Source organism: Cetorhinus maximus, unplaced genomic scaffold (genome assembly GCF_964194155.1).
Source record: "Cetorhinus maximus unplaced genomic scaffold, sCetMax3.hap1.1 HAP1_SCAFFOLD_1253, whole genome shotgun sequence".
Classification (NCBI taxonomy): Eukaryota; Metazoa; Chordata; class Chondrichthyes; order Lamniformes; family Cetorhinidae; genus Cetorhinus; species Cetorhinus maximus.
Genome location: NW_027597195.1, coordinates 80,101 through 95,337, shown reverse-complemented (window position 1 = coordinate 95,337; position 15,237 = coordinate 80,101). Strand labels below are relative to the sequence as shown.

General features: G+C 55.9%; 1 protein-coding gene across 1 annotated transcript; it reads right to left on the bottom strand.

Annotated features, from left to right (window-relative positions):
* Window positions 1-297: 297 nt before the first annotated feature.
* ndufv1 (NADH:ubiquinone oxidoreductase core subunit V1) lies at window positions 298-14,551 on the bottom strand. The gene is made up of 9 exons (XM_078536496.1): window positions 14,426-14,551; window positions 12,509-12,591; window positions 9,536-9,706; window positions 7,910-8,093; window positions 6,838-7,027; window positions 5,670-5,882; window positions 4,539-4,705; window positions 3,509-3,590; window positions 298-473 (listed from the first exon to the last, which is right to left on the bottom strand). The coding sequence occupies exons 1-9, from the start codon at window positions 14,528-14,530 to the stop codon at window positions 322-324; spliced, it is 1,347 nt and encodes a 448-aa protein (XP_078392622.1). The 5' UTR covers window positions 14,531-14,551; the 3' UTR covers window positions 298-321.
* Window positions 14,552-15,237: the final 686 nt, after the last annotated feature.

Below are 15,237 nucleotides of genomic sequence, written 5' to 3'. Positions count from 1 at the left end.
GTGGAGAAGTGCAGAAGAGTCATGATTTATATAAATTCACTCTCCCTGGAGAGAAGGTGGCTGAGAGGAAATCTGGTAGAGATGTTCAAAATCACAAGAGCGCGTGCGGCAGAGTGCCCGAGCGGCGGACGGAGAGCATGAGACACAGCGAGAGAGCAAACGAGAGTGTGAGACAGAGACAGACAGTGACAGAGAGTGAGAGAGAGGCAGACAAAGAGAGAGAGAGAGAGAGAGCACTGAAGAGATGATGTGAGGAAAAGGAGGTCTGAGCCTCCGTGGTGATTTGGTGGTCACGCCTGCCTTACCCAGAGGGGATGGGAGTTATACCTGTGCAGGCCACGCCGCCCCGTCGCCCAGGGCACAGATTGTGTGTCCTTCAATCTGCTTGCTGATCTCCCACAGCATGTCAATCTCAGCAACACGAGCGTCACCCTTCACAAAACGCCACAACATCTGGTTCATCCAGTCCACACCTGGAGAGGAGGGAGAGAGTGGAGCAGTGTTAGAGAGGGCACGATACAGGGGGGGAGAGACGGACGTCGGGGGGCTGGGGTGGAGGAGAGAGAGAGAGAGAGATGCTGGTTGCGAGGGGGAGGGGAGAGACAGACGCTGGTGGGGTGGGGGGAGAGACAGACAGGGGTGGGGAGTTAGGCAGAGATGCCCCTCCACTGATCAGTGAGACCCAGATTGAGGCAAACCCCCCTCAAACTAAAACCACGTCCGTGAACACTGCCCTCTGAAAGGCCCTCCTCAATCTGTGGATACTTTAAAGAGGCTGTTTAAAAAAACACGCAGCGTCCTCGACCTTATTCATAGAGGCATTGAGCGTACAAACAAGGACGTTTATTGTTTGAACCCTTTTACCAAAGGTGCCAGTCGGAGTATTTGTCCAATTCTGGGCCGTTCACTTGAGGAAGGAGGTCAAGGTCTTGGAGAGGGTGTGCGAGGTCATGTCCCAGGGATGATGGGCTTGTTACAGCTTGCCAGCCTGAAAGCCACCCATTTATCCCGAGTGTCCACCTCTTGGTGGTCAGTCAGCCCTCTTTCCAAGCTAATATATCGTTCCCAACGCCATGAGCTCTTGTCTTGTGCAGTAACCTTTAAAGTGGCAGGTCATTGAATGCCTTTCGGACGTCCACATGCACCACACCTACTGGTTTCCCCTTTATCCACCCGGTTGGTTACAGCCTCAAAGAATGCAAATAAACGTGTCAAACATAATTTCCCTTTCACAAAGCCATGCTGCCTCTGCCTGTAGTGTTATGAGTTTTTAGGTGTCTTGCTAGCATCTTTTTAAACAATTGTATCAGGGAAGGTTTACCGGATTAACACCTTCAATGGGAGGGTTGTCTTATGAGGAACGGTTGGACAGGTTAGGCTTGAGGTTGGAAGACTGAGAGGCGACTTTGATCGAAGCCTTTAAGACCCTGAGGGGACTTGACAGGGTGGATGTGGAGAGGATGTTTCCTCTTGTGGGAGAATCTAGAACTAGGGGGTCGCCCCTAGTATTATCCCAATGTCAGATGTTAGACGGATCTGGCCTATACTGTGCTGCTTTCTGTCTCCCTCCTTTCTCGACCAAGAGGTGTTACGTACATACAAACAAGGAGCAGTAGGCCACTCTGCCCCTCGGATATGCGCCGCGATTTCGTAAGATCATGGCTGATCTGATAGCGACCTCAGATCTGCATCCCGCCTGACCCCTGATAACCTATCACCTCCCCCCCTTGCTTACCAAGAACCTATCCAGCTCTGCCTTAAAAATATTCAAAGACTCTGCTTCCACTACCTTTCGGGGAAGATGGTTCCAAAGGCCCATGTCCCTCTGAGAGAAAACATTTCCCCTCGTCTCCGTTTTAAACGGGCGACCCCCTAGATTTAGATTCTCCCACAAGGGGAAACATCTTCTCCACATCCACCCTGTCAAGACCCCTCAGGATCTTAAAGGCTTCAATCAAAGTCGCCTCTCACTCGTCCAACCCCAAGCCTGACCCGCCCAACCCCAAGCCTGACCCGCCCAACCCCAAGCCTGACCCGCCCAACCCCAAGCCTGACCCGCCCAACCCCAAGCCTGACCCGCCCAACCCCAAGCCTGACCCGCCCAACCCCAAGCCTGACCCGCCCAACCCCAAGCCTGACCCGCCCAACCCCAAGCCTGACCCGCCCAACCCCAAGCCTGACCCGCCCAACCCCAAGCCTGACCCGCCCAACCCCAAGCCTGACCCGTCCAACCTCAAGCCTGACCCGTCCAACCTCAAGCCTGACCCGTCCAACCTCAAGCCTAACCTGTCCAACCTTTCCTCATAAGACAACCCTCCCGTTGAAGGTGTTAATCCAGTAAACCTTCCCTGATACATGAGAGGTTGTCCGTTCTGCTATATTAGGGAGGGGTAAAGTTAGCCGGACACTTTGTCCCAGCAGGCAGCTCCACCACTTAAGGCAGTGCAGAATTTCGCCAGCAGTCAGGGACAGGAGGATGCGACTGCGAGTGAGGCCACTAAGATGACGGAGGAGGCAGTAGTGGACGACCTCAGCCCTTACAATTGCCCGACAAGTTTGAGGTTAGTGCAGCCGTTGTGGACGAGGTTGGGGGCTGCAGGGAAGGTAAGCTAACTGACTGCAGCACCGTGGTGCAGCAAGCCACTGAAGTGGGGTGGGTGGGAGGGTCAGAAGCAATGCTGTCGTAGGGGACAGTATAGTAAAGGAACGGACACTATTCTCTGCAGCTGACAGCGAGAATCCCGAGGGCTGTCGCAACACATCACCCGCCCTGCAACCTTCTTTATGTTTTAATTCATTTATTATTTTCTTAATTAATTTATAATTAATAAACCCTACTAGCCCGAATGAGCTCCACTGCTGTTAATAAACTTGACGAGTAAAATCCTACAACTGCTAATGAATCACAACAGATTTGAAAGATAGATGACCAAAATGCTCACAACCAATCATTTACCCGCTGTCCGCTTCCCCCTCTGCACCGAACTCCCTGACTCACCAAATCCCCAAGTTCATGCTTTGTGACAGGCTGCACTCAGTGATGAGCTGCTGTCTTCGTGCTTGCTCATTTCATGCGCTGAGAAAGGCCACCTCCATTTATACCAGCTGAAATTCTACAGAGATGAGTCAGCACTGCTGGCGAGAGACTCTGGTTCAAACTAGCCACCCAATTAACTAACTGCAGCTGCCTCTCCTGTATGGAGCTTACGTGTCATTGACAACGGCCAAAATAAACTAAACTTAAAAAGCAAAGATAAAATCTAAATGCAAACTAGACCAGGTTTTAGAAGGGGGATTAACCTTTCAATTAAACCTTCCAAATTCCCTGGCTCACCAAATCCCTAAGCTCATGCTCTGTGATGAGTAGCGCTCAGTGATGAGCTGCTGTCATCATGTTTGTTCACTCAAAAAGATGGATAAATTGCTAAAACAATTTGGAATAAATGACGAAGATATAATAGTCATTACAGAGACAACATTTCACCGAGGGGGCAGGGAGTGGACTCACCTTCGCGACAAGGCGTACACTGTCCGCAGCTCTCGTGTTTGTAAAACTCCATTAAACGGGCGATACAGCGAATAACATCTGACTAAAGAAAACACAGGATCAAAGTGAACGAGTGACCCTTCCCAACAATCCCAGCACGGGGTTAGATACAGAGTAAAGCTCGCTCTACACTGTCCCCATCAAACACTCCCAGGACAGGTACAGCACGGGGTTAGATACAGGGTAAAGCTCCCTCTACACCGTCCCCATCAAACACTCCCAGGACAGGTACAGCACGGGGTTAGATACAGAGTAAAGCTCCCTCTACACTGTCCCCACCAAACACTCCCGGGGCAGGTACAGCACGGGGTGAGATACAGAGTAAAGCTCCCTCTACACTGTCCCCATCAAACACTCCCAGGAAAGATACAGCACGGGGTTAGATACAGAGTAAAGCCAGCACGGGGTTAGATACAGAGTAAAGCTCCCTCTCCACTGTCCCCATCAAACACTCCCAGGACAGGTACAGCACGGGGTTAGATACAGAGTAAAGCTCCCTCTACACTCTCCCTCTCAAACACACCCAGGACAGGTGCAGCACGGGGTTAGATACAGAGTAAAGCTCCCTCTACACTCTCCCTCTCAAACACACCCAGGACAGATACAGCACGGGGTTAGATACAGAGTAAAGCTCCCTCTACACTGTCCCCATCAAATACTCCCAGCACAGGTACAGCACGGGGTTAGATACAGAGTAAAGCTCCCTCTACACTGTCCCCATCAAACACTCCCAGGACAGATACAGCACGGGGTTAGATATAGAGTAAATCTCTCTCTACACCGTCCCCATCAAACACTCCCAGGACAGGTACAGCACGGGGTTAGATACAGAGTAAAGCTCCCTCTACACTGTCCCCATCAAACACTCCCAGGACAGATACAGCACGGGGTTAGATACAGAGTAAAGCTCCCTCTACACCGTCCCCATCAAACACTCCCAGGACAGGTACAGCACGGGGTTAGACAGAAAAAAATTCCCTGGATACAGTACTGATTTATCCATCACAATAACGGCCGCAGTGCCTAAAGCAGTCTGAGCCGCAACGAGCGCGTCGAAGTCCATCATCACGTCATCGCAAACGGATCTGGGAATGAGAGGTGTGGATGATCCGCCCGGAATGATGGCCAGGAGGTTGTCCCATCCTCCAATCACACCACCTGGGACACAAAAAAAAAAGATCACGCGCAGGTTAGCGATCGCTTAGAAACCTCCGGAAACGCCCCAGGCTCCCATCCCGGCCTAGAGCCCAGGAACGGCTGAGGTTGTGTCACCGGGCGAGTAATCCAGGGGCCCGGGGCCAACACTTCAGTGACACAAGTTCAAATCCCACCTTGTCAGCTCAAAGCATTTAAATCTTATTAATTAATAAATCTGGAATTGAGCGCTGGATTCTGTAATGGTGATTATGAAAGTATCAGATTGTCTAATAAACCCATCTGGTTCGCTAATGTCCTTTCGGGGAAGGAAATCTGCCGTCCTTACCCGGTCTGGCCTACATGTGACTCCAGACCCACAGCAAGGTGGTTTAAAAACATTAAGAAATAGCAGAGTGAGGCCATTCAGCCCCCCTCCTCGAGCCTGTTACACAGGAACAGCAGGAGGCCATTCAGCCCCCCTCCTCGAGCCTGTTACACAGGAACAGGAGGAGGCCCCATTCAGCCCCCCTCCTCGAGCCTGTTACACAGGAACAGGAGGAGGCCCCATTCAGCCCCTTCTCGAGCCTCTTACACAGGAACAGGAGGAGGCCGTTCAGCCCCTTCTCGAGCCTGTCACACAGGAACAGGAGGAAGCCATTCAGCCCCTCCCACGCCTGCTCCAACATCCAATACGATCGTAGCTGATCTTCTAGCTCAGGTCCAACTCCCTGCTCAATCACCAGAGCCCTCACTTCCCTCAATGTCCAAAAATCTCTCGATCTGAGTCGTGAATATACTCAACAACTCAGCATCCACAGCTCTCTGGAGTAAAGAATTCCCAAGGTTCGCAACCCTTTAGGTGAAGAAATTTCTCCTCATCCGAGTCCAAAAAGTTAGTCAACTCTGGCTGTGGGGTGAGAGGTCAGAGGCCACCCACCCCCACGACCTCGGCCTAGCAGACAGCAAAGCCTGCTCCCTCACCTACCCGCGTGCCTCTCGATGAGCTCCTTGAGGGGAATGGACATCTCCTCCTCCACGGTGCAGGGGTTGTTGACGTGGCCCGAGATGTTGAAGAGTTTGGTTCCGGAGTTGCGCTCACGCCCAAAGCTGTGGAACCACTTGCCGCCGCGTCGGCAGATGGTAGGGGAGACGGCCACCGTCTCCACGTTGGCGACAGTTGTCGGGCAGCCAAATACGCCTGAGGGAGAGAGAGGGAGAGGAGAGAGAGAGAGAGAGAGAGAGAGGGAGGGAGGGCGGGAGGGGGACAGCGGGAGGGAGGGCAGGAGGGAGGGCAGAAGGGGGAAAGCGGGAGGGAGGGCGGGAGGGGGAAAGCGGGAGGGAGGGATGGAGGGTGAGAGGGGGAAGGAGGCGGAGGGAGGGAGGGAGAGGGAGGGGAGCGGGGAGGGAGGGGAGGGGGAGGGAGGGAGGGGAGGGGGTGTGGGAGGGGTGGTGCGCAGGGAGCAGGCAGGAAAGCACGAGAAGGATAGGAAGAAAGGGATGGAAAGAGAGGAAATGGACAGAGCAAGAAAGAGAGGGGTGGATGGGCGAGGGAGAGAGAGAGAGGCAGAGTGAGTGAAAGTGGTCAATGGTCAACAATCGCAGCCCAGCCATGAGTCAACACGCAGGGCACCTTCCTCCATCCCTCTCCTCCTTTCTCTCTGTCACCTTTCTTTCCATCTCCTCCTCCTCCCTTCAGCCCAATCCACCTTCCCCCCCATTCCCCCTTGACCCCTCCACCTATCCCTCCATCTCCCTCTGCTCCTTCTCCCTGCCCTCCCTCTTCCCCCCCCTCCCCCCCGACCTCCATACCCCTCTCTCTTTGCCCACCCTTCATCTCTCTATCCCCCACCACTCCCCCATCCTTCCCTCACTGGCCCTTCCATCCCCCTCTCTCCAATATCTTCTCCCAGCATCTCTTCTCCCTCACACCCTTTCCTGGCCCCTCGCGTTGCTCCCTCCCCTTCCCCTCGAAATCTCCTCCTTCCTTACTCCCTCCTTCAGTTCCAACTTCCCTTTCTTCTGCGCCCTTTCACTCCCCCTTCCCTATGTCTTCCTCACTTTAACCTCCCCCAGCCTTTCACTGACATCTCACCACCGCACCCCCCTCACCGATCCCCGTAACTTTCAAAGGGTTAGGGTTAGGGTTAGCTTACCCACGTCAGCAGGGAAAGGGGGCTTCAGACGGGGTTTGCCCTGTTTTCCCTCCAGTGACTCGATCAGGGCCGTCTCCTCCCCACATATGTAGGCGCCGGCTCCACGGAATACAAATACGTCAAAATCATATCCAGACCCACAGGCATTCTTCCCAATCAGACCTGCTTCGTATGCCTCCTTAATCGCAACCTGCCATCAATGGGGGGGAGACACCAGGATCAGAAACTGTGACCCATTACCCTTTGGAGGCCAAGGGTCATATCCAAGACCAGAAACTCGATTAATTCTCCTCCTCCTTCAATTACATACAGCTGCTATAGTCTTATAATTTAAAATAAACTTAATTAAAAACCCTTAGCCTTCAATGGAGACATGAAGTGCTGACATTTATATAGCATCTTGAATCTCGTAAAACTTCCCAAGGATGGTCACAGGAGCGATTCTCAAATACAAGTTGACCCTGAGCCATACGAAATGATGAGGACAGGAGACAGACAAAAGCTTGGTCAAGAGGGAGGTTTTTGAGGAATGTTGTTGAGGAGGAGGGAGAGTGATGCAGAAAGGTTCAGGGAGGCAATTCCAGGGGTTAAAGGGCCAGGCAGGGCCACCAATGCAGGAGTGATGGAAATCAGAGATGTTCAAAAGGTCTGAATTGGAGGGAGCTTGGAGGTTTGTAGGGATAGCAGGAAGTTACAGAGATAGGGAGGGTTGTAGAGGCTGGAGGTGGTTGCAGAGACATGGAGGGTTGTAGGGGCTGGAGGAGGTTACAGAGATAGTGAGGATTGTAGGGGCTGGAGGAGGTTGCAGAGACAGGGAGGGTTGTAGGGGCTGGAGGAGGTTACAGAGATAGTGAGGATTGTAGGGGCTGGAGGAAGTTGCAGAGACAGGGAGGGTTGTAGGGGTTGGAGGAGGTTACAGAGACAGGGAGGGTTGTAGGGGCTGGAGGAGGTTACAGAGATAGTGAGGATTGTAGGGGCTGGAGGAGTTTACAGAGATAGGGAGGGTTGTAGGGGCTGGAGGAGGAGGTTACAGTAACAGGCCCAGGGTCCGGGTCTCACTGCAATGACTGACCTGTACATTGGAAGCTTCATTATAGAACTCGCCCCTGATGTAGATATAAGCAGCCTGAGCACCCATCGAGCGGCCTGCAACCAGGCAGCCTTCAATCAGCTTGTGGGGGTCATGCCTCATGATCTCTCGGTCCTTACACGTCCCTGGCTCCCCCTCATCAGCGTTCACGACCAGGTACTTGGGCCTGAAGTAGACAGGGAACAAAGTGGGTGAGAGAACAACCCTGTGATGCTCTCACTGGACTCCTAACTCCTAGATCCCACGCTCAGGCGACACTGGACCAAATCCCATTACGGCAGCTTGTGGAATTTAAATTCAATTACTAAATAATATTGCGGTATTCAAAATCAATTAATAGACAGTAAATTAATTAGTCCTTTGTTACACGGTCACTGTTACAGAGACCGTCATCAGTTGCTGTAAAGATCGAGCTGCCGTCCTTACCCGGTCTGGTTTACACATGACTCCAGATCCACGTCCAGTGACAGAATTAAAGAAAAAAGCTTCATTCACCAGCTGGACCCAGGTCACAGCCGCCGAAACTGGCCTTGTTCTGTGTTACTCTAACAGAGAGCTTCCCCACGAAATACACTGCACAGCAAACACTGCCGACAGGTACAGCACGGGGTTAGATACAGAGTAAAGCTCCCTCTACACTGTCCCCTATCAAACACTCCCAGGACAGGTACAGCACGGGGTTAGATACAGAGTAAAGCTCCCTCTACACCGTCCCCATCAAACACTCCCAGGACAGGTACAGCACAGGGTTAGATACAGAGTAAAGCTCCCTCTGCACTGTCCCCATCAAACACTCCCAGGACAGGTACAGCACAGGGTTAGATACAGAGTAAAGCTCCCTCTACACTGTCCCCATCAAACACTCCCAGGGCAGGTACAGCACGGGGTTAGATACAGAGTAAAGCTCCCTCTACACTGTCCCCATCAAACACTCCCAGGACAGGTACAGCACGGGGTTAGATACAGAGTAAAGCTCCCTCTACACCGTCCCCATCAAACACTCCCAGGACAGGTACAGCACAGGGTTAGACACAGAGTAAAGCTCCCTCTACACCGTCCCCATCAAACACTCCCAGGACAGGTACAGCACAGGGTTAGATACAGAGTAAAGCTCCCTCTACACCGTCCCCATCAAACACTCCCAGGACAGGTACAGCACGGGGTTAGATACAGAGAAAAGCTCCCTCTACACTGTCCCCATCAAACACTCCCAGGACAGGTACAGCACGGGGTTAGATACAGAGAAAAGCTCCCTCTACACTGACCCCATCAAACACTCCCAGGACAGGTACAGCACGGGGTTAGATACAGAGTAAAGCTCCCTCTACACTGTCCCCATCAAACACTCCCAGGACAGGTACAGCACGGGGTTAGATACAGAGTAAAGCTCCCTCTACACCGTCCCCATCAAACACTCCCAGGACAGGTACAGCACGGGGTTAGATACAGAGTAAAGCTCCCTCTACACCGTCCCCATCAAACACTCCCAGGACAGGTACAGCACGGGGTTAGATACAGAGTAAAGCTCCCTGTACAATTTCTGCGAGTATATCACACACTTCCTGCCCAGTGCCAGTCAGGATTGGCTCCTCCGACGTCATCGCGTACCTTCCATCCGAAGGCTTGTTCATGAAGCCCCACTTCATCCCGGTGGGAAATCCGGCTCCTCCCCTCCCCCGCAGGCCGGATGTCTTCACCTCTCCGAGAATCCAGTCGACCCCCTTCAGCAGAATCTCTTTGGTTTTGTACCAGTCTCCGCGTTTCAGAGCTCCCTTCAGCCTGGGCGGAGACAAGACAGAAAGGAGTTATACTGCCTGGGGAAACCTGGGGGATGCTCAGAGGGGGTGGTGGGGACAGCGGGGGGAGGAGGGGGCAATTTCCTGGGATTTCCAAGGAAAAGGCTGAGGATGGGAACTTGCCAATCATCCTGTCGCCCAGCAAGGGAGCGTCCCCATTTATGTCACACGGTAAGCGAACGTCCCCATTTGTACTGTCACTCACTGAGGGGGCTTTCACAATTTTAACGTCACTCAGTAAGGGAGCGGCCCCATTTATACCGTCACTCAGTAAGGGAGCGTCCCCATTTATACCGTCACGCAGTAAGGGAGCGTCCCCATTTATACCGTCACGCAGTAAGGGAGCGTCCCCATTTATACCGTCACGCAGTAAGGGAGCGTCCCCATTTTGACCGTCACGCAGTAAGGGAGCGTCCCCATTTTGACCGTCACGCAGTAAGGGAGCGTCCCCATTTATACCGTCACGCAGTAAGGGAGCGTCCCCATTTATACCGTCACGCAGTAAGGGAGCGTCCCCATTTATACCGTCACGCAGTAAGGGAGCGTCCCCATTTATACCGTCACGCAGTAAGGGAGCGTCCCCATTTATACCGTCACGCGGTAAGGGAGCGTCCCCATTTATACCGTCACGCGGTAAGGGAGCGTCCCCATTTATACCGTCACGCGGTAAGGGAGCGTCCCCATTTATACCGTCACGCGGTAAGGGAGCGTCCCCATTTATACCGTCACGCGGTAAGGGAGCGTCCCCATTTATACCGTCACGCGGTAAGGGAGCGTCCCCATTTATACCGTCACGCGGTAAGGGAGCGTCCCCATTTATACCGTCACGCGGTAAAGGAGCGTCCCCATTTATACCGTCACGCGGTAAGGGAGCGTCCCCATTTATACCGTCACGCGGTAAGGGAGCGTCCCCATTTATACCGTCACGCGGTAAGGGAGCGTCCCCATTTATATTCCAACTCATAGTTTGAGTTCATCCTCATTTCCCTGTCCAGGAGTTAGGCAGTGTCCCAATGTCCGTCTCCTGTTACCGGGTGTCCCTCATTCAGCCCCTCAGTTAGGGAGTGTCCCTCATTCAGCCCCTCAGTTAGGGAGTGTCCCTCATTCAGCCCCTCAGTTAGGGAGTGTCCCTCATTCAGCCCCTCAGTTAGGGAGTGTCCCTCATTCAGCCCCTCAGTTAGGGAGTGTCCCTCATTCAGCCCCTCAGTTAGGGAGTGTCCCTCATTCAGCCCCTCAGTTAGGGAGTGTCCCTCATTCAGCCCCTCAGTTAGGGAGTGTCCCTCATTCAGCCCCTCAGTTAGGGAGTGTCCCTCATTCAGCCCCTCAGTTAGGGAGTGTCCCTCATTCAGCCCCTCAGTTAGGGAGTGTCCCTCATTCAGCCCCTCAGTTAGGGAGTGTCCCTCATTCAGCCCCTCAGTTAGGGAGTGTCCCTCATTCAGCCCCTCAGTTAGGGAGTGTCCCTCATTCAGCCCCTCAGTTAGGGAGTGTCCCTCATTCAGCCCCTCAGTTAGGGAGTGTCCCTCATTCAGCCCCTCAGTTAGGGAGTGTCCCTCATTCAGCCCCTCAGTTAGGGAGTGTCCCTCATTCAGCCCCTCAGTTAGGGAGTGTCCCTCATTCAGCCCCTCAGTTAGGGAGTGTCCCTCATTCAGCCCCTCAGTTAGGGAGTGTCTCTCATTCAGCCCCTCAGTTAGGGAGTGTCCCTCATTCAGCCCCTCAGTTAGGGAGTGTCCCTCATTCAGCCCCTCAGTTAGGGAGTGTCCCTCATTCAGCCCCTCAGTTAGGGAGTGTCCCTCATTCAGCCCCTCAGTTAGGGAGTGTCCCTCATTCAGCCCCTCAGTTAGGGAGTGTCCCTCATTCAGCCCCTCAGTTAGGGAGTGTCCCTCATTCAGCCCCTCAGTTAGGGAGGGTCCCTCATTCAGCCCCTCAGTTAGGGAGCGTCCCTCATTCAGCCCCTCAGTTAGGGAGCGTCCCTCATTCAGCCCCTCAGTTAGGGAGCGTCCCTCATTCAGCCCCTCGGTTAGGGAGCGTCCCTCATTCAGCCCCTCGGTTAGGGAGCGTCCCTCATTCAGCCCCTCGGTTAGGGAGCGTCCCTCATTCAGCCCCTCGGTTAGGGAGCGTCCCTCATTCAGCCCCTCGGTTAGGGAGCGTCCCTCATTCAGCCCCACGGTTAGGGAGCGTCCCTCATTTAGCCCCTAGGTTAGGGAGCGTCCCTCATTTAGCCCCTAGGTTAGGGAGCGTCCCTCATTTAGCCCCTAGGTTAGGGAGCGTCCCTCATTTAGCCCCTAGGTTAGGGAGCGTCCCTCATTTAGCCCCTAGGTTAGGGAGCGTCCCTCATTTAGCCCCTAGGTTAGGGAGCGTCCCTCATTTAGCCCCTAGGTTAGGGAGCGTCCCTCATTTAGCCCCTAGGTTAGGGAGCGTCCCTCATTTAGCCCCTAGGTTAGGGAGCGTCCCTCATTTAGCCCCTAGGTTAGGGAGCGTCCCTCATTTAGCCCCTCGGTTAAGGAGTGTCCCTCATTTAGCTCCTAGGTTAAGGAGTGTCCCTCATTTAGCCCCTAGGTTAGGGAGTGTCCCTCATTTACTCCACCCCTCAGTTCAGAAAGGTCCCCGTTTACCCCATCTCAGTTAGGGGGCGCCCTCATTTGCCCCATTGGGTAGTTAGGGAGTGTCCCCATTTACCCAACTTATATAAATGGCGTGTCCCCATGTACCTCGTCCCCTCTGTTGGGGCACGTCCCCAAATCACCACATCCCCCCAAGTGAGCCCTCGGCCCTGGGCACCGCTCACCTCCAGTCATGGCGGCCGTACAGGTTGGTGAAGATCCGGTCTTCATCCTTGAGGGGTCCGTACTTGGTCTTGGCGGGAGCGCCCTGCAAGGATGGGTGGCACAGACATTAGCGATACCCCAGTGAAGCACCATCGGGCAGATTGGTGTGGCACGGCCTGGCACTACCTGGCTTCTCTCTCTCTCCCCACACCACCCAAACCCTCCAATACACAGGAGGGGGAAAGATGGGGGAGGGGGGAAGAGGGGGGAGAAGAGGGGGAAGAGGGGGGAGAAGAGGGGGGAAGAGGGGGGAAGAGGGGGGAAGAGGGGGGAAGAGGGGGAAGAGGGGGGAAGAGGGGGGAAGAGGGGGGAAGAGGGGGGAAGAGGGGGGAAGAGGGGGGAAGAGGGGGGAAGAGGGGGGAAGAGGGGGGAAGAGGGGGGAAGAGGGGGGAAGAGGGGGGAAGAGGGGGGAAGAGGGGGGAAGAGGGGGAAGAGGGGGGAAGAGGGGGGAAGAGGGGGGAAGAGGGGGAAGAGGGGGGAGGGGGGAAGAGGGGGGAGGGGGGAAGAGGGGGGAGGGGGGAAGAGGGGGAGGGGGGAAGAGGGGGGAGGGGGGGAGGGGGGAAGAGGGGGGAGGGGGGAAGAGGGGGGAGGGGGGAAGAGGGGGGAGGGGGGAAGAGGGGGGAGGGGGGAAGAGGGGGAGGGGGGAAGAGGGGGGAGGGGGAAGAGGGGGGAGGGGGGAAGAGGGGGGAGGGGGGAAGAGGGGGAGGGGGGAAGAGGGGGGAGGGGGGAAGAGGGGGGAGGGGGGAAGAGGGGGGAGGGGGGAAGAGGGGGGAGGGGGGAAGAGGGGGGAGGGGGGAAGAGGGGGGAAGAGGGGGGAGGGGGGAAGGGGGAAGAGGGGGGAGGGGGGAAGAGGGGGGAGGGGGGAAGAGGGGGAGGGGGGAAGAGGGGGGAGGGGGGAAGAGGGGGGAGGGGGGAAGAGGGGGGAGGGGGGAAGAGGGGGGAGGGGGGAAGAGGGGGGAGGGGGGAAGAGGGGGGAGGGGGGAAGAGGGGGGAGGGGGGAGGGGGGAAGAGGGGGGAGGGGGGAAGAGGGGGGAGGGGGAAGAGGGGGGAGGGGGAAGAGGGGGGAGGGGGGAAGAGGGGGGAGGGGGGAAGAGGGGGGAGGGGGAAGAGGGGGGAGGGGGGGAGGGGGGAAGGGGGGAGGGGGGAAGGGGGAGGGGGGGAGGGGGAAGGGGGGAGGGGGGAAGAGGGGAGGGTAGCAATCAATTCGGAAGGCAATTGCACACTGGCCTTTATTGCAAAGGGGATTGGAGAACAGGAGTAAAGATGTCTTACTCCAGGCGCACAGGGTTTTAGTGAGACCACTTCTGGAACATGGTGCAGTCTTGGTCTCCACATTTAAGAAAAGATACACTTGCAGTGGGAGGCGGGACACTGAAGGGTCACTAGATTGGTCCCTGGGCTGAGAAGGAGGTTGGGGGGGTGGTTCGATGAGGAGAGGCTGGGTAAATTGGGTCTATATTCTCTGGAGTTTAGAAGAACGAGAGGTGATCTCATTGAAACACGCACGATTCTGAAGGGGTTTGACAGGGTGGGGGCTGAGAGATTGTCTCTGCTGCTCGGGGTGGGGGAATCTAAAACACAGGGGCAGGTTCAGGTTGGGGGCCAATACTTTCGGACTGAGATGAGGAGAAATTACTTCACACAAAAAGGTTGTGAATCTTTGGAATTCTCCACCCCATCGCTCCATCGCTGAATACATTTCAGGCTGAGATAGACGGGTTTGTGGTTTCTCGTTGGGAATTAAGGGATAGGGGGAGTGGGCGGGAAAATGGAGTGGGGGGTCCCAAGATCAGTCACGATCGTAATGAATAGCGGAGCAGCCTCGAAGCAGCATGTGGTCTAGTCCTGCTTCTATTTGTTGTGAACACTAAGCTTACCTGCTGGGATGTCGAGGAAGTAAACCGGACCAGGGAGAGAGCAGCTCCCTGCGAGGAGAAAGGCCCTCGTAGCCCACTGCCCACGATCTGTCTTACACCCAGCATCGAGATCTGAGAGAGAGAGAGAGAGAGTCAGAGCCTCTTGAGAGCAAACACGAGAGAGAGTCAGTGCGTGAGCGAGCACGCGCGAAAGAGAGTCAGAGTGCGGGCGAGAGGGTCAGGGCGCACGTGCGAGAGAGGGGGTCGGAATACTGACCCCCGTGCCCGGGCAGAGGGACGCTGACCCCCGTGCCCGGGCAGAGGGACGCTGACCCCCCGTGCCCGGGCAGAGGGACGCTGACCCCCGTGCCCGGGCAGAGGGACGCTGACCCCCGTGCCCGGGCAGAGGGACGCTGACCCCCGTGCCCGGGCAGAGGGACGCTGACCCCCGTGCCCGGGCAGAGGGACGCTGACCCCCGTGCCCGGGCAGAGGGACGCTGACCCCCGTGCCCGGGCAGAGGGACGCTGACCCCCGTGCCCGGGCAGAGGGACGCTGACCCCCGTGCCCGGGCAGAGGGACGCTGACCCCCGTGCCCGGGCAGAGGGACGCTGACCCCCCGTGCCCGGGCAGAGGGACGCTGACCCCCGTGCCCGGGCAGAGGGACGCTGACCCCCGTGCCCGGGCAGAGGGACGCTGACCCCCGTGCCCGGGCAGAGGGACGCTGACCCCCGTGCCCGGGCAGAGGGACGCTGACCCCCGTGCCGGGCAGAGGGACGCTGACCCCCGTGCCCGGGCAGAGGGACGCTGACCCCGTGCCCGGGCAGAGGGACGC